This window comes from Phyllobates terribilis, unplaced genomic scaffold, assembly GCF_046119375.1.
Source record: "Phyllobates terribilis strain yellow unplaced genomic scaffold, ASM4611937v1 Scaffold_1__5_contigs__length_1240528914, whole genome shotgun sequence".
Lineage (NCBI taxonomy): Eukaryota > Metazoa > Chordata > Amphibia > Anura > Dendrobatidae > Phyllobates > Phyllobates terribilis.
The window spans coordinates 38,508,931-38,528,871 of NW_027362761.1; the positions used below are offsets into that span (position 1 = coordinate 38,508,931).

Sequence of the window (19,941 nt, forward strand, 5' to 3'; positions counted from 1 at the left end):
TGAGCTGCAGTGGTGTCGGATTTATATATGTAGAGCTCTGTAAAAAAAAAAACTGCCAGCAGTGCACAGTGATTGACATGGGATTACCTTGCATTTTCTTCACAGTGTTCAACAGAAGTTTTAATATAACAGGAGTGCGGATAACTTTTGAAGCCCCTCTTGTATATGTAATGTGCCACAGCGAGGTAGTCGTGGGAGAGCTGTAGCCAATGCTCACTTTGGCACCCTTCAGACAAAGTGTATCCTCAGGCATTTCTCTTCTGGAACCAGAGCAGCAATGAATTCAGAGGATGCAAAGTTCATAACAATAACTGGAACTTTACTTGGTAACTAGCAGTATTTACAATATTTACAGGCAGGTATAAAGGATCAGGCCCAATGGGTTGTCATCTTTCCCACAGGTACTTGATACAACTTCAGCTCAGGTTCCCAATTTAGGTGAAGCATCTCTGTTGCCTTCTTCTCTAGCCCTAGAGAATCTTCCTCACCAGAGACAGTATATCCAGATCTTAGTTCTCTCCACGTCCTAGACTTGAGTCCTAACTTCTACTGCAAGCCTGCAGACAGAATGTGCCCCCAGGTCCTCGCTGACTCTCTCGAGGTTCCCAGGCCGGCTAAGGGGACTCTTGTGGAGGGATTCTTGTGTCTGATGATCCATTGTCTGGGATTCTAGGCCCACGTCTATCCTAGCAGCCAGAATAGAGCCTGTCAGTTTTCTCTGAAGTACTACAAACTACTGACTGAGCTCACTTCCTGTACTCAACATTAACACAGAGTTCCCCCTCCCTCTACTGGGCTGGCTGTCACAGTTAACCCCCTCCTGCACTAAACTGCAGCCCCAGAGAGTTCTAACTTTTGGGAACACACTTTTACCCGTTTTCAGTGATAGAGGGAAACTACCTCCTTCACCACTACCACATGTACAGTATATATACAGTACAGACCAAAAGTTTGGACACACCTTCTTATTTAAAGATTTTTCTGCATTTTCATGACTATAAAAATTGTACATTCACACTGAAGGCATCAAAACTATGAATTAACACATGTGAAATTATATAGTTAACAAAAAAGTGTGAAACAACTGAAAATATGTCTTATATTCTAGGTTCTTCAAAGTAGCCACCTTTTGCTTTGATGACTGCTTTGCACACTCTAGGCATTCTCTTGATGAGCTTCAAGAGGTAGTCACCGGAAATGGTCTTCACTTCACAGGTGTGCCCTGTCAGGTTTAATAAGTGGGATTTCTTGCCTTATAAATGGGGTTGGGACCATCAGTTGTGTTGTGCAGAAGTCTGGTGGATACACAGCTGATAGTCCTACTGAATAGACTGTTAGAATTTGTATTATGGCAAGAAAAAAGCAGCTAAGTAAAGAAAAACGAGTGGCCATCATTACTTTAAGAAATGAAGGTCAGTCAGTGCGAAAAATTGGGAAAACTTGAAAGTGTCCCCAAGTGCAGTTGCAAAAACCATCAAGCGCTACAAAGAAACTGGCTCACATGAGGACCGCCCCAGGAAAGGAAGACCAAGAGTCACCTTTGCTTCTGAGGATAAGTTTATCCGAGTCACCAGCCTCAGAAATCGCAGGTTAACAACAGCTCAGATTAGAGACCAGGTCAATGCCACACAGAATTCTAGCAGCAGACACATCTCTTCAACAACTGTTAAGAGGAGACTTTGTGCAGCAGGCCTTCATGGTACAATAGCTGCTAGGAAACCACTGATAAGGATAGGCAACAAGCAGAAGAGACTTGTTTGGGCTAAAGAACACAAGGAATGGACATTAGACCAGTGGAAATCTGTGCTTTGGTCTGATGAGTCCAAATTTGAGATCTTTGGTTCCAACCACCGTGTCTTTGTGCGACGCAGAAAAGGTGAACGGATGGACTCTACATGCCTGGTTCCCACTGTGAAGCATGGAAGAGGAGGTGTGATGCTGTGGGGGTTCTTTGCTTGTGACACTGTTGGGGATTTATTCAAAATTGAAGGCACACTGAACCAGCATGGCTACAACAGCATCTTGCAGCGGCATGCTATTCTATCCGGTTTGCGTTTAGTTGGACCATCATTTATTTTTCAACAGGACAATGACCCCAAACACACCTCCAGGCTGTGTAAGGGCTATTTGACCAAGAAGGAGAGTGATGGGGTGCTACGCCAGATGACCTGGCCTCCACGGTCACCAGACCTGAACCCAATCGAGATGGTTTGGGGTGAGCTGGACCACAGAGTGAAGGCAAAAGGACCAACAAGTGCTAAGCATCTCTGGGAACTCCTTCAAGATTGTTGGAAGACCATTTCCAGTGACTACCTCTTGAAGCTCATCAAGAGAATGCCAAGAGTGTGCAAAGCAGTCGCCAAAGCAAAAGGCGGCTACTTTGAAGAACCAAGAATATAAGACATATTTTCAGTTGTTTCACACTTTTTTGTTAAGTATATAATTCCACATGTGTTAATTCATAGTTTTGATGCCTTCAGTGTGAATGTACAATTTTCATAGTCATGAAAATACAGAAAAATCTTTAAATGAGAAGGTGTGTCCAAACTTTTGGTCTGTACTGTAGATATATATATATACTGTGTATGTCAAATTAATTGTGAAGGTTTAAAGGATTAATATTAGAAACCACTGAGGAGAATTTCTGAGCTTTCTATGTAGTTGGAAGTTCCTAGGAGTATTCTCCTGCCTACCTTATTTCTATCAGAATGCGGTCACATGATAATCTAATATCAGATTTAAGCTGCGCCAATTAGTAGCTATACAATATGGATACTGTAATTTCATTCTTCCCATGTCCTCCTACAGTTTTCTGCATTGGCTACACACAGTCTTGTTCCATGGCTCAGATGGCTGCTTGTGCACTGAATAATGTGAACTGATTGTCTCGAAACAATGCATCCTTTTAGATTTTATCGTTATATGGATTCAATTGACTCTTTCCCTTTTCCCAGTTCTCTCAAGTGTTTTTTTTTACAGATTTGTATGTTTATTACTTTATATTATATCTTTGCATACTTAGTGCCGTAGCTGTGTTTGTACCGCCATGCAGTGCTTTTTAACTACAATCCTATAAATAAATGAAGGGCATGATAGAGTTGCTGGGTTCTTAGTTCTGAGTTTAGTGCACTCATAATTAATCGCATAAAGCATCATTCATTGCTATCCAGCTACTTATACTATCTCTACAACATCATTTTCCTTAGGGCACTTTATTTCGGTGTTTGCAGAGAAGATAGCTAGGTGAACATACATGAGTGGCATATAAATTGGCAGCGTTATCCACAATTGCATTACATAACATTGTAGAGCCTCTGTTGAAAGCTTGTTGACAAAACCTATGGGCAATGTCATGGCTGCCATTAATAGTTTTCACTGGTTTGGGTTACCAAGATAATTTAAAATGAGCCGAATAGAGGAGTAAAATACTTCACATAGTTACATAGTTACATAGTTTATAAGGCCGAAAAAAGACAAGCGTCCATCCAGTTCAGCCTATTTCTTGTGCACTGCAGCTATTCGCAGCGGTGATCCAGGGCAAGGCAAAAAAAAACAAAAAACTTGCGGTATAGGCCAATTTACATCATTGAGGAAAAATTCACTTCCCGACACCAATCTGGCAGTCAGATTGAATCCCTGGATTAATTAACTAAGCATAAGATGTAATTTTATTGTTCTCAAGAAAGGCATCCAGGCCTCTCTTGAACTCATTAAGTGAGTTGGACATCACCACTTCCTCTCCCAGAGAGTTCCAGAGTCTCACGGCTCCTTTCCTCCAGACGCATAGTGTGCCCCCTCGTCTTTGTCACCATCCTTGGTATAAACAGGTCATGGGAGAGATCTTTGTACTGCCCCCTGATGTATTTATACATGTTTATGAGGTCTCCCCTAAGCCTTCTCTTTTCCAACGTAAATAGGCCTAATTTTGACAACCTCTCTGGGTATTCTAGTCCCTCCATTCCCTTTATTACCTTAGTCGCCCTCCTTTGTACCCTCTCTAGCTCCAATATGTCTTTCCTGAGCCCCGGAGCCCAGAACTGTGCACAATATTCTAAGTGCAGCCTTACCAGCGCTTTATACAGAGGAAGAACAGTGTTCTCATCATATGCCCCTATTCCTCTTCTGATGCATGCCATGACTCTATTTGCCTTCGCAGCTGCTGCCTGACACTGGGCACTCCAATTTAATTTGCTATTAACCAAGACACCCAGGTCCTTCTCCATGTCAGATTTCCCCAACGGTTTCCCATTTAATATGTATGGGTGACTGCTGTTTTTCTTTCCCATGTGCATGACCTTACATTTATCGGTATTGAACCCCATTTGCCATTTTTTGGCCCAACTCCCCAATTTATCTAAATCCTCCTGTAGCTGTGCCCTATCCTCATCTGTATTAACTACTTTACAAAGTTTAGTATCATCTGCAAATATTGCTATTTTACTATGCAACCCTTCCACTAGATCATTAATAAATATATTAAATAATATAGGGCCCAAGACAGACCCTTGAGGCACCCCGCTAGTAACCCTGACACACCCTGAGCTTACTCCATTGATAACCACCCTCTGCTTTCTATCACTCAGCCAGCTATTTACCCACTTGCACACATTATCCCCCAGACCAAGCATTCTCATTTTATATACCAACCTTTTGTGTGGCACGGTATCAAACGCTTTGGAGAAGTCAAGGTATACAACATCCACTGACTCTCCCCGGTCCAGCTGTGAGCTCACCTCCTCGTAGAAGGCGATCAGGTTTGTTTGGCAGGAGCGATCCCTCATGAATCCATGTTGATATGGAGTTAGACAGTTATTATCATTAAGATATTCTACAATAGCATCTCTAAGAAATCCTTCAAACAATTTACCCACAACAGACGTTAAGCTGACTGGTCTATAGTTCCCGGGGTCACTTTTAGACCCCTTTTTGAATATTGGTACCACATTTGCTTGGCGCCAGTCTAGTGGGACAGTCCCTGACCATAAAGAGTGCTTGAATATAAGATACAGCGGTCTGTCTATCACATTACTTAATTCTTTTAGTACCCAGGGGTGTATGCCATCTGGGCCTGGTGACTTGTCTATTTTGATATTATTTAGGCGTTTCTGAACTTCCTCCTGGGTTAGGTGGGTGATATTTAGCGGAGGGTTTACTTTATCCCTCTGCATTTCCTCCGATAAATTGTTTTCTTTTGTGAAAACAGTGGAGAAGAAGCTATTGAGTAGGTTTGCTTTACCCTCATCGCCCTCTATGATTTTACCCAGGTTATTTTTCTTGTATTTTACCCAGGCTTCTTGTATTTTACAAAAACATGTTCTGTAAGGAATAAATAAGTATTTTTAAGAGCTTCATATACTATAGAGCACAGCGTTCTGAGAAAAGGAGCCTTTTCTTACCACCTAAAAGGTTTCAGAAATGGCCAGCCTCCCCTTTCTTTCTCAAGTCCCTCAGCTGCATTACAGTAATTGTTCAATACTGCCAAGGGACACAATAAAGCAGCATGTACCTGGTCTAAGAGGTCCTACAGGCATTACACCATTGATTTTGCTATTCTCCTGTCTATAGCTCCATTGCAATATATATGGTGCAATGTACCAGATGACTGCAACCCATTCAAGGTTTTTTCTTTTTTTTCTGAAAACATTGTCACGCTTGCCTTTAGTACACTGTAAATTGTATTTTACCTTTGGCGCTGTAATAAACACCACATTCTAATCTATAGTCAAGCATTTTTTTGAACTCCAATAAATGTTAAATCTGCTGAGTGAGATTCTATGGAGATGTAAATAATGTATAATAATGGGCATTCTTGGCAGAACTTTACCTCTTTATATTTCTTTAGAAAATGCTGACCCTGAAAATTTACCTTTGCTGCTCATTGTTTTTCCACCTGGTACTTTCCACAGGAGTTTGGGGACTTTGGAGAGAAACGGTGAAAAAAAATGAATTATTTAAAATATGGCTACTGACAATCAGCTTGTTGCTGGTTTTACTGGCACAGGCAGCAGCTTTCTGACCCACACTACAATTAAGGCTGGGGTCAGTTCACTCATGCGAGAGAATAGGGACGATTATGCAAATGACACTCAGCTCAAACTCTGTCAGAGTTTGAGACGATCAAGGAATGGAGGAAATCTGTTAAAGCTGTGACTCGCCCAGGGGGAATGTAGGGGAACTCGGTACCCGGGCCTTGGCCTTCTGTGAGATGTCACGGCAGTATGCTCCCGGGCCCCTACCCTGGGGTCACTCTTTAAAAGGGGTTTTGTTAACAGTTTTTGTCTCGTGATGCGACCTGTGGTTCCCGGTAATGAGTACCGGCGCTGCTGCAGACCTCCGGGGGTGATGGGATGGCAGCTTGGATGTTTCTGCTCCCCACAGGCGGAGCGGGCACCTGGGGCAGATTTGATGGAAGGGATGCAGGTGAGAGGTGGCCCGGTCGGGTCAGGGGGAATGACGGACACGCACACAGGGAGTTCGCTTCAGTACCTTTACTGGTGTAGACGGCAGGTACAGTCCAGGTTACTTGATAGGAAGGGTGCACTTCTGGACTCTCCCCAGTGAGCGGGTATAAGGCCTCCTGATCCGTTTCTTCCTTTCTCTAAAGCTTCTGGCCAGCCTGGAACTAGGCTTAGCTTCTATGCTGTTTCACTCTCTCACCTGTCTGCTTGTAGTAGAACTTTTCTTTGGCTACCACTATCCCTGGACGCTGGGGCCTTCGTGTTTCCTAGTTCTGTAAAATGATGGCAGCTATAGGTTGACCAGGGATCTGGAATCCTCCTGGTATGTCGGTTGTCCCTACTGGGTGTAGAGGAACCTGTAGGCGCGGACCCGGTGTCCGGCTTGTGTCCTGGGGTGAGCTTCAGATGCTCCTCTGCCCCCTTAACTCCTCTCTCCTCTCGGGCCCTCTCCACACTCGGGGCCCTCAACACAGCAGCAGACGTGCTGCTTCTTCACTGCTCTAAGTGTCAGCACACTCTCACTAGCTAACTCCACCCTCCAGTTTATATATACCTAACAGGGCTCCCTCTGGTGGTATGAGGTGGAAGGGTGGAGGTGTCGTTGTGTAAATGGAGCCTCTGGTGGAGAAGTCCGTCCATGCACCCTTTTGGGTTCTGTGGTACCTGTAGGTAGTAGGGTGCCACAGCTGCATTGCTGGTAATGATGAAGGAAAAAGAGCCAAAAATTCAGGAATGTGGTTCATCTATGCATTTCAAAGTGCCACACTTCTGCATTTGTGCCAAAACCGCATGTTAATACCTGTGTGTGTATAGAGTTTGATCTGAGTGTCAGTGCTCTGTGCTCCAATTGTCTTGCATGAGACAGGTGCGGAGAAGACTGAGAAAGTCGTTTCTCTATCTCCTCCTTTATCAGTGTCCATGGTAATGGCATTGCACTTGGATAACATCCGAGAGCGGTCCGATGTTTCACACTCACCCATAGACTTGTATGGGTGTGAGTGATCCGAATATTGGAGCCGCTCGCAGCATTCTGCGATTGTTCTCTAATGCTGAATCGGGGATCTGCACTGCAACATAGCCGAGTGCTATGTGATAAGACATTGGTAAGCACTCGGCCAGTGTCAGCAAGCCCTAAAGGTTATTTACTCACTTTACAATGTTATATATTCCGTTCTATTATATTTGTCTTGTGATGTATGGACGGGTAAATGGAAACTTTTTATCAGTTATATAAATCTTGGACAAATATGCCTTTTGGATAATTGAATATAAAAATGTCTGACTTCAACCAATCTAATTTTTTCCAATGTATTATTAAATACGCACAATTTTTGTAAATCATAATCATTATTCTTTTCTTTTCTAGGCTTCTAGCATTGGTACTTAGGCTTCTTCTTGTAACCAGTACAACCACAAGTGCTGCCGGTAAGTCTTATGTCATTTACGCTCAGCGATTATGGTGGGACAGCTTCCGGCACATACTGTATGTCCAATCCACAGGCTCTCATTTACTCATTGGAAGTCAAAATAGCTTCTTATTGGCCTTAAATAGGATCATATGTGTCACCATAACTTTTTTTTAGCTGTGTAGACTGCACTTTTATTACACAAACCATACTGTATATTGTTTTTTAGATTTGGGCCTATGGTTTCAGCTTAAAACACACGTAGAGAAATACTCTTGACCTATATGTTTCATAGTATAGATTTTACATTTATTATGCCAGTAATAAAAAGTTTGCGTCTTTATAATACAGTAAAGTTGCTTTCATTTTACAGCATTGTTGCTGGCTCTCCTGAAGGAGAGAGGTTTAGGATATTATGAGTTATAGAAATAGTTTAGGATGCCAAGGGAGTTCTGAAATAATGGCCCTCCACCAGTAGTGGTGTAACTTGACGCTCATGGACCCCATTTCAATATTTCCAACAGGGCCCCCACAACCAATGGTCTTTAATATTGGTATTGTCATATGGGTCGAAGGATTCTTTTTGACCCCCTAGACTCAAGCGCCCAGTTGTGACTGCAAATCCTGCAACTATTATAGTTATGTCCCTGTCCACCATTATCTTCTGACATGCCTCTATGATAAGTTACTGTATATTTAAATTAAAAAAACACAGGTTGCTCCATGATGCAGAGTCCTTTTTAAGAAAGTGGAGAACAGTCAGGGAGAGATTGGTAAAGAATTGCAAGCTATCTTTAAAAACCAGATGTTATCTTATGGCATGGAATATTTTTGGCACACCCATAGACGAGAATGGGCGAGTCTCATCCGATTTACAGAAGAAACTAGTACATGTTGTGATTTTTTTCACATGCAGATTTGGTCAGTGAAAGTACTATTATTTTCTCATTTGATTTTATATATTTTTTTTCTATTTGTGAATTTTATGCGATGTAAGAAGGTAGCTAGAGGAGGAATAATGTCCGAACAGCATTTTATGAAATAGGTATGCTAACCATATATACGGTGAACATGGAAATCTCATGATGATTTTCAACAGCTATATTCTATGAAACATTAAAATCTTATTCTGGAATAATTGTATGTAAAGATGAACAAATTAGTTTGAATTCAGGCTTATAACATGTTTTATTTAGATCTCAATCAATTCTCTCATTAAATAAAGGTTTTCGTTTTAATGCACTGTCAATTTAATAAGCTTTGAGAGCTCTTAACTTAGAATCCAATCAGCTCATGTTACAAGTTCAAGCTTCATTTAGTTGAAATAGTTAAGATTCAGCTTTTTTTTGCATCCAATTTGGAAAATTGCAGTTTCAATGATTCCATATTGCAAGCAAACCTTACATATTGCTGTAAATTGTAGTATATATTAAAAAATGATTGATTACTGAGAGTGTAACATTGATGTCGCTTTACTCACAGTCATAATGGCGTTTAAAATGTGACAATCAATATGACTGCACATGCTGTTGTAACTTTTTCACAAATGACTGGTGTAACCAAACTGAAAGACAATATTTCTGTTATCAAATACTCATCAAACTTGGTTATACCTTTTAATGCCTTAAGAAGCATCAGTTTTTCATTTTTACACTTTTAGTCTTTTCTTTCGTTCTTTCATTCCTTTTTTTTTCTTGTGAGATTTTTAAATACCATGTACTGGAAAATGGAAAAACATTCCAAGTGGGAAAAAATTAATGAAAATGCAATTCAAGCTTTGTTTTAGGGTTTTATTTTAAAACACTCCTATCAAAATATCTTTTATCTTCTTAATATATTGTAATCAACATATTATATAGCACTGTGTATTTACTATTGCTCATTTTGCCTTTCTACTCAGCTGATTCTTCTCTTTTCTCTGCTCTATGTAGAAACAGGAAGTCTCTTTTCCCTGCATTTATCATCCCCCTCTTCAACTCCTGACCCAGCTGCTCCCTCCTCCCCCTGCCAGTAACTTTTGCAGTGACTTATGACTCATGCAGGAAAATTGACCTCCTGTTTCTACATAGAGCTTAGAAGGATTCAGCTAGTCAGTTTTAAATCATGTGATGTCATAGACCTAATGGGACAGAGAAAAATTAGCTGTATAAAAGGGCAAAATGAGCAATTGTAAGTACACAGGGCTATATAATATGATTATTGCAATATATTATTAATAGGATAAAAATTATGACGGGAGTGCTTCTTTAACAGTGTTCATTGTATGGTTAAAATGACCAGGCAATATAATTTTTCAAGTCAGTATGGCAATATCAAATGTGTATAGGGTTTTTTTATTATCATTTTGGTGGTTCAAAAAATTCAGAAGTTAGTAAAAAAAAATATTTTTTTATCACTATTTTCTGAGATTCATAACTATTTTTTCAGGCAATGGAACTGTTTGAAGCCTAATTTTTTCTTGTCGCGGCCTGGAATTTTTATAGATATCGTTTAGTGGTACAAACAACATTTTGATCAATTTTTATTGAATTTTTTTTTAGAGAAATGCAGCGACCAAAACAGAGTAATTATGGCATTTATTTTTTTGCTCTATTTATGGCACTTATGTCTTAATTACTTTAATATATTAATAGATAAGACTTTCACAGATTCAGCGATAATACATATGTTTGTTTTTTAAATATGTTATATTTTAACTGTGAAAAGGGTGTGATATTGATTTTTCTAATATTAGTTGTTTTTTTTTTTTTTTTTTTAAAAATAAATTATATTTTAATCCGTTTATGGAATTTGAACCAGCGATCCTTTGATCACTTGTTTTATATATTGTGTAAATGATGATATTTTATGACGCTCTGCCTCAGTGGTGTAACTATAATGGATGCAGGGGTTGCATTTGCACCCAGGCCCTGGAGACTAAGGGGGCCCAAAAAGTCCCTTTGCACCATATGAAAAGACTAATACTTTTAAAGACCCATTATAATTGGGGATCCTGTTGGAGATTTTGCATTGGGGCCCACAAGCTTCAAGTTACGCCATTGCCCAGCCCATAGCTGGGCTTCACAGAAGTAGCAGGATGGCATCACTGAGAGCTGTCAGTCAGCCTTCTGGCTGCCATGGAAATCCATCAACACTCTGTGATTATATCACAGGTGGCCAATGGAAGCAGGTGCACGTGCATACTGGTGATCACTCCATTTCAATGCTACTGAAAGTGATTGACAGTGATATTTACTCCCTTGGCATTTTTTGTGTTGTTCTACCTCACAACCTGAAATTTCACTGTTTTTTTTTTTGCGGGTTTCCATCAGTTCATGTAAAGAACATGCCTACAACTGTGAACATTTGGTTTCTTTTTATTGTGAAGCAAACAACAAATAGGACAAAATAACTGTAAACTTCTGTGTGCATAACTATTCACCCCCTTATAGTCAGTACTAGAGCCTCCTTTTGCGTCAATTACTACTGCAAGTTGCTTTGGATAAGTCTCAATGAGCTTTCCACATCTTGCCACTGGGATTTTTGCCCATTCCTCAAGGCAAAACTGCTCCAGCTCCTTCAAGTAAGATGGTTTCCTCTGATGAACAGCAATCTTCAAGTTGTATTGCCTACTCTTACATAAAGGCCCCCTCTATGGAGTGTATGGCTTATTGTGGTCAGATGGATAGATACTCCAGCCTCTGTTTGGGAACTCTACAGCTCCTTCAGGGTTATCTTTGGTGTCTGTGCTGCCTCTCTGATTAATACCCCCCTTGAGAGTTTTGGTGGGTGGCCCTCTCTTGGCAGGTTTGTTGTGGTACAATGTTCTTTCCATTTGATGATAATGGATTTGATGGTGCTCCGGGGGATTATCAGAGATTGGGATATTTTTTATAACCCAATCCTGACTTGTACTTCTCAACAAATTTGTCCCTGACTTGTTTGGAGATCTCCTTGGTCTTCATAGTGTTGTTTGGTTAGTGGTGTTGCAGCCTCTGTGGCCTTTCAGAAAAGGTGTGTATATACTGACAGACCATGTGACAGATTGCACACAGGTGGACTTCCTTTCACTAACTTTGACTTATGAAGGTAATTGCTAGCACCAGAAATTTTTAGGGGTTTCATAGCAAAGGGGGTGAATACATATGGACAAGCCAATTTTTAGTTATTTGATCCCATAAATTTTATTTTTGCCTATATTTTTCACACTTCACTACACCAACTTAGATTATTTAGTGCTGAATGCATCACACACAAATCGGATTACAAAAAAACATTTAAACATAGTTTGTAATGTAACAAAATAGGTAAAAAGCCAAGGGGGTGTATTCTTTCTCAATCCACTGTATATGGTTAAACATCAGCAATTGGAGCTATCTCCAGTCGCTGCTGATAAAGTGAGATGCTGATTGTATTACACAGCTAGCACAGCTCCTAAGCCCTGTCCACACATGCAGCCCTAATGCAAACAAACAGGTACGTCCATTTGCAATAAGACTATACAAGTTGTCCTAACTTACCTATTCACAGGATAGTTGAAAACTTGTCAATTGTGGGGGTCTCACTGCTAGGATCCTGAGAAGGCTTTGTTTCAGAATCAGTGGGGATCCCAAGGCTTGGACTCCCAGCATTCATCAAGTTATCACTCATTCTGTGTATCTGTGATAACTTGCTAACGTAATACAACCCCTTCAACTTCCAATTTACTAATATACAGCCAGTTTTACCCCTTAGATCTAATATTAATAGTAATTCTCATTTCTAATCTCGGAATATTTTCTGTACTTTTGCCTACTGTCTGACTATGTCAAATCTATTATTAAAACTTTCATAATGTGAAAAATTTCACAGTATCTTATATTAAATTATTGTATGCATTATTCTTTCTGCTCTTGCTGCAATAATGGAATATCTATGTATTTTACTTTATTTAGCATTGTAATATACTGGTTATACTCCCGCAGTATGCAAAATAGCATAAAATGGGTAAACAATAACATCACTAAGATATTTAACCATTCAATATATAAAACTAAATTAAAAACCGCATGGAATTTTCTGTTATAGAGTTTGGCAGTCATCTTTCCAACACAAATGATGAAACAGACCCAAATTTGTGGGATTGGTAGGACCCCCCACACATCTTATTTTCTAGTACATATGCCATAAATGTCTGCAGTGGGAATACCCCTTTAAATAACAGACATAATATCCCAAGCTTAATTGTGAGTCTTATATTTTGCAACACATTCTAATATGTTCACATTATCATCAGAGACTAAATCCTGCTGTCTGAGACATCTGCCCAGCTTTATTGGAAGACTCTTTGTGTGAGGTAGCATTGTGTGCTGTTTACATCCAGATATGAGAGAGTTAATCTGTACATGACACAAGTCGGTTCTTGGCAATGATATGACAAGTGCAGATCCCATGCACAGATTGTAATTACCAGCTGCAGAGATACTGATCATCAGCTGCACAGTTTGGGAAACAGCCTCATCAAGGGCGCAAATAAATCTATCTTGGAAAATTATTGGTAATTGCTGTGAAAAGAAAATATATTTTTAACAGCTGAAAATATGTAGAATAGGCAGGAAAAATGTCCTATATATTAAATGGGTCAGGTCTGCCATTTCAAAGTACCTAGTATTTAAGATGTATTATTGATCCCAATGCCCATTAAATACCCATCATTATAAAGATTTTTGCAAGACAATTTCACTTCTAGTTAGGAAATGCTAAGCTGCTGCTATCATCCTGCATAAAATAATTTGACAGGCCCAAATGACAGTTTCCTCGCACTATGCTTTGCTACATCAGATATCACATTCTAATGAAGCCGAGAATACTCATGTACAGCCTCTTTTTTTCAAGTGTTAGGATGGGTATCTGACAGTGGCAATTGAATACGTTGAATATGGCACCACTGGATACTGCTATACCACATAATATTAAGATTCCTAAAATCATTATTTTATAGAAATGACAATATAGGAGTTTAGATTCAGATTGTAGTTTTCAATATGCATGCAGGCTGACTTATGGTGTTCTGAGCACTGTATTTTAATTACACTTTTTAGAATTGGAAAACTTTCTTGTGAAAAGAACAAGTATTGAGGGTTGGAAATAAAAAAATTCAACATGCAGGATAAGTCCAACAGATGACAGTGAAGTGTGCATCAGATTCATCAAAAAAGGGTAACTCCAGCAGAGTATCTGCCATAGGCTTAACAAAATGGCACAATGCATTTGGTGTTGTTTCTGATGCTTTTCTTGGCAGAAAAATGTCCAAATCCTTTGATGAATAAGTCCCGCTAGGCACATGATACCCCACCCACATTGTCAAATGATTTTGTATGTGTTTGTGACGCGCCCCCTGGGACATATTCCTTTTTGAGGGGAATACCCGGCACCGGATCAGATGGGGGGTTGTAGTCTCCGAGCGGCTGTGACCCGGCCCCGTGCCCAGGGCGTCAAGCTCAGTGTTATGTGGCAGCTTTACAGATGTTACTAAAGTTCTTTTGTGTCGACTACGCCACCCGTTGGGATGCGGTCACTGTGGCCGCCGCTGCAGCAGGGTCCGCTGAGGCTGATGGTGGGTGCGCAGCTTGGTGGGATAACCCCCAACGGGAGGGGTATAGCCTCAGGGGGTCAGGTGCAGAGGATGGGGGTTGTAGTGGTGCGGTGCAGCCGGCAATGAAGACAGACTCGGGTTGTGCAGTTAAGGGTGTTTACTTACTGCAGATGTTGTACTGGTCACTCCAGCTGCTAGTGACCACCCGAGCCGTGCTGCGTCCACCAGGTCCTGGATCCAGCCAACCCCCAAACAAGTCCGGAGCGTGGCCCTGAGCTCTCCCTCTGTCCTTTCTTCAGCCGTCCCCACCAGGGATTCACCTAGGTCCAGCTCCCTCGGGCCTTCTTTTGGGACACCCTTGGCCCTGGGTTCCCTGACCCTTCATGTGGTGTGCCTTCGGGGTGAATGTAGTGGGTGACCGTGACAGACACTGCCCACGGTCTCCGGTCTCTGGCTGGGGAATGTCTTTACCCCCACCAGCTTGGGTTCCGGTACCCTGATGCTGACTCCTCACCCGGTGTTCTAATTTGGGTTCTTGGGTCCCTTCAGTCTTCCCCCTCTGGGTCTTTCTCTTTCTTCCTCCTCTCTCTCTCTCTCTAGGGCTCTGCTCTGCTCCTCTTCCTGATTCTGACAGACTGACCCTGATCTCAGTTGGTGCCCACCTTATATGCACCCTCTATGTGTGAGCTCAGGTGACCAGCACCCAATGAGCTCCTATCACTACCCAGACTGCTCCCCCTATCTGCCCCTACACTACATGGGATGTACCACCCCCCTCCCACTCCAGCCAGGAACAGGCTCGGTTGTACCTGCACATTTCTAAGTGGGAGTACCGTCGGCCTGCTCCTCTGAAATGGGATGTATGTAGTGCATGCAGTCTATCTGAGCTCAGTTCCACACTCCATCCTTACCCGGGAGTGGAATATCACACCTCTGGGTTGAGGTGCAATACCCCTGTAGCAGCCGAATCCTCAGGGTGCTACATTCCCCCCTGGTAAATCACAGCACGTCCTCGGGCTGTAAAGACAAAAAACAACACCAAAACATACAAAATTTTCCATATAAACATAATAAAACATATAAAACATTATCTATATAAAACTTTTCATATAACATTCTCATCGTCTCTTGTTTCTGGTTCCTCCTCCGGACACTGTGCAACGTGTGTCCGGGAAACGTGCGACAGTCTCTTAGAAAAATCTGGTTTTCTTATAAAACCGGTAGGGGGCGCTTTAGGACGCGCAACTATATACAGGGGAAGTTGGCCGCTCTCAGTCCTCGGCCAGGTAGAGGGAAGGGAATGGCTGCTCACAGTCCTCAGCCTGTAGGATGAAGGGGTTAACGGGTAAACAGTTCACTGGTCCCAACGGGGACTATTTTAGCAGCAACAGTTTCAGTTTCTTTATACCCCGATTGGGTAACTTATTTACAGCACTTCTCTGCCGCACTCAACGGCGTCTTCCTCCTGCTCTTTCTTGATATGATGTTTCTTCAGACCCGTCCGGGTCCTCTGGCTCCTCCTCCCCGTACCGCAACTCCTCCTCCGTCAAGCGGTGTACGTGGAGGGCGTAAGGTCCTTTGGCACACTTGTGCCGGGTGAAAGTGACCTCGTCTCCGACGTAGAGGTCACGGCCTTTGTGACCTTCCGGCAGGTGGGACTCGACGTCTCTGCGAGTCACAAAAACGTCACCGCGGTTGTTACGGTCCCGAATAAAGCCCCACCCATGCTGCGGGTTGAACTTTATCACTGTCCCGATGGTGCGGGGACAATGCGCTGCACGGGGGTTCCTCCTAGTCCGGCTCTTCTGCTCCGCGCTCCGGATTTGGGCCTGTTGTTCTCTGACCCGCCTCTCCTCCCGTTCTCGGGCAAACTCTGCTAGCTGCTGACGACAGCACTCAGTACGCTCAGCGGCGACTGCCCGAGTTTCTCCGGTGAACCCCATCAAATCTTCTCCCGTGGGGTCCCACACGAATTGGGCTTCTTCTAAAGGAGGCGAGACCCGAGTCACGGGCTTCGGAGCCGGGATCAGGGGCTCACACAAGGGCCCTAGTCTTTGTTGCCGCTCCAGCTCATGGTATCCTTCGGGCCAGATGAAGGGCCGCCCGTCCGGCCATGTTAGCTGGCTGAAGAGGTCCTCCCCCAGGTGTGGCACCCTTGGTATTACGGGCGCGGGCGCGGTGGTAGTGGCGCCCGGGTTGCCCAGGCCTTGCGGCCAGGCCTGGGGCACCTGGAAGGTGAAGGGCACCGTTAGGACGGCGGCGCCCTGGGCTACCTGGCCTTGCGGCCAGGCCGGAGGCTCCGCGGAGGTAGGGGGCGCTGTTGGTGGTGCGGCGCCCGGGGGTACTAGGCCTTGCGACCAGGCTGGTGGTAATTCCTGCTTTGTCACGCTCCGGATCGAGGCACGTGACGTCACAGGGGTCGCGGCGGCGGCTTCCGGTCGGGGCCTAGTCCATGGCGGTGACCTGGCGGCTACGGGCACAGCAGGGGGACTTTCGGGCTCTGCGACGGGGAGCTGGGGCAGGTAAGCGGTGTCACGGCTTGGGGTATAGGCGTCCCCTTTACCTGCCTCCATGCGTTCGGCTCCCTCCTCGGCGCCGTCTCCGGCCTTGGGTCCTCCCGCGCCATCCTCAGAGGCGGTCTGCTTCCTCTTCCAGGGTAGCGTGCTCCGTTGACTGGTCTCTGCTTGCTGGGCCATCTCCCGGCTCCACTCCGCCAGTATCTCACGCTGTACCCGGGCCATCCTCCTTGCGAGGCCCTCCAGGGCAGTTTGTGCACACTCCCGGTTTCGGGGGAGCTGCGCTAGGATCTCCGCTAGACCTAGCGGGGTTGTTGACTCTAGCAGGCTCCTGACCATCGGGTCGGTGCTGCTCTGCTCTGCTTCCGGCAGGCTCCTGGCCAGCGGGCCGGTGCTGCTCTGCCCTCCTTCCTCGGTCTCTAGCAGACTCCTGGCCAGCGGGCCGGTGCTGTTCTGCTTTCTCTCCATCTCCGGGTGAGCTCCTCCGCTACTCCTCGTTAGACCTCTTGCCTCCGGGTGCGCTCGCTCCAGACTGCTCCAGGCGACACCCATCTTTTCTCTTCTCTTTCGTCTCCTCCCACTTCGAGGGCGGTCCCGGGGCAACTCGGTGACTGTCAGCTCCAGGGGGAGTTCTTTCACGCTGACAGACACCTCCAGCATCACAGTCTCTGTTGGTGGGGGCGGTTTCCACTTTTGGCGCCATTTTCTGTCCTGGCCCACGATGGGAGGTGGCCTCCTGCCCTCCTTTGGCACGCCCATAATGGCGTCCGCTGCTCTTCCAAGGCGGGAAATCTGCGGTTTTGGCGGGAATCGCTTCCCAGTGGCGGGAAACTCTGCAGATGGCGGGAACAAGCTGGAAATGGCGGACAATCGGCGGGAAACGACTGGTGATGGAGTCCGATGGCGGGGACCCTCCGGAACCGGCGGGAGACTTCTTTCTGAGGTAAACTTGCACTTTTCTTCAGGCACGCAGTACCCGGTTGTTGCGGGCACGTAATCCTGCCGACTACGCCAAAGTTGACGCGCCCCCTGGGACATATTCCTTTTTGAGGGGAATACCCGGCACCGGATCAGATGGGGGGTTGTAGTCTCCGAGCGGCTGTGACCCGGCCCCGTGCCCAGGGCGTCAAGCTCAGTGTTATGTGGCAGCTTTACAGATGTTACTAAAGTTCTTTTGTGTCGACTACGCCACCCGTTGGGATGCGGTCACTGTGGCCGCCGCTGCAGCAGGGTCCGCTGAGGCTGATGGTGGGTGCGCAGCTTGGTGGGATAACCCCCAACGGGAGGGGTATAGCCTCAGGGGGTCAGGTGCAGAGGATGGGGGTTGTAGTGGTGCGGTGCAGCCGGCAATGAAGACAGACTCGGGTTGTGCAGTTAAGGGTGTTTACTTACTGCAGATGTTGTACTGGTCACTCCAGCTGCTAGTGACCACCCGAGCCGTGCTGCGTCCACCAGGTCCTGGATCCAGCCAACCCCCAAACAAGTCCGGAGCGTGGCCCTGAGCTCTCCCTCTGTCCTTTCTTCAGCCGTCCCCACCAGGGATTCACCTAGGTCCAGCTCCCTCGGGCCTTCTTTTGGGACACCCTTGGCCCTGGGTTCCCTGACCCTTCATGTGGTGTGCCTTCGGGGTGAATGTAGTGGGTGACCGTGACAGACACTGCCCACGGTCTCCGGTCTCTGGCTGGGGAATGTCTTTACCCCCACCAGCTTGGGTTCCAGTACCCTGATGCTGACTCCTCACCCGGTGTTCTAATTTGGGTTCTTGGGTCCCTTCAGTCTTCCCCCTCTGGGTCTTTCTCTTTCTTCCTCCTCTCTCTCTCTCTCTAGGGCTCTGCTCTGCTCCTCTTCCTGATTCTGACAGACTGACCCTGATCTCAGTTGGTGCCCACCTTATATACACCCTCTATGTGTGAGCTCAGGTGACCAGCACCCAATGAGCTCCTATCACTACCCAGACTGCTCCCCCTATCTGCCCCTACACTACATGGGATGTACCACCCCCCTCCCACTCCAGCCAGGAACAGGCTCGGTTGTACCTGCACATTTCTAAGTGGGAGTACCGTCGGCCTGCTCCTCGGAAATGGGATGTATGTAGTGCATGCAGTCTATCTGAGCTCAGTTCCACACTCCATCCTTACCCGGGAGTGGAATATCACACCTCTGGGTTGAGGTGCAATACCCCTGTAGCAGCCGAATCCTCAGGGTGCTACATTTGTAAAAGTAGTGCGCAATGGACCTTATAAATATAATGTTTGCCAGATGACATATTAGTGGCAAATGAGTAACTGCAAAGTCAGCTACAAATTGGATTTCTTCTGCTGCACGTTTGGGGTCCATTGTTGTATATAAGCCTGGGCCTGCCGAAAGTATCATCTGTTACTTTCATGATCCAAGACTGAATTCTAATTGAAGAAAGACCCAAATCTAGACATCAAGTCAATAGTGAATTTACAGGTATTACTAATGAGTGTAGTTGTAACGCTGGTGGGTGTGGACCTACTGCGCCACGGGCCGAGCTTATCCTGGAAGAGTGTGACTAAGTGTCTACTGGGTCTTCACTAGGGCCTCTGATGGTGCGGATAGGCTGGGCTGCCTGTAAACACCAGGTAACACTCCAGGGCAGTCCCAGTGACTACAACAGCTGCCCGAAGAGTCAGAGGCGTCGGTACGAGGTACAGGAGGGTGAGACAAAGCAGGTCTGAGGTCGGGGAAGGCAGCACGGGTTCACAGAACAAAGCCAGAGTCAGGGATGGAGAAGTCAAACAGAGGGGGTAAACAGGCTGGGTCATTAATGGGAGACAAAATATGGAGATACTGTGTGCTTAAACAAGGTGCTAGCCGGCTAGGAACCAACACAACTCAAACCAGATGAGCGCAGTTCCTCCATATCTGTTTCCCAGATAATACCCTATCTGCGCTTTGTCTCCTTCCAGTCTCTCGCTATAAGGCCAAATTCTGACATTTGTATCTCACGGTCCGAGTACAACTGTGATTTCCAGACCAGTCGC

The 19,941-nt window shown here is 44.9% G+C and overlaps 1 protein-coding gene across 2 annotated transcripts in view; it reads left to right on the plus strand.

The window, feature by feature from the left end:
* The window catches only part of NCAN (neurocan), a 398,804-nt gene that overhangs the window by 146,037 nt on the left and 232,826 nt on the right, over nt 1-19,941 (plus strand). For both annotated transcript variants that reach the window (XM_073661046.1, XM_073661047.1), the window contains exon 2: nt 7,825-7,883. In XM_073661046.1, coding sequence (XP_073517147.1) covers nt 7,825-7,883 — 59 coding nt within the window. The remainder of the gene's footprint in view (nt 1-7,824; nt 7,884-19,941) is intronic.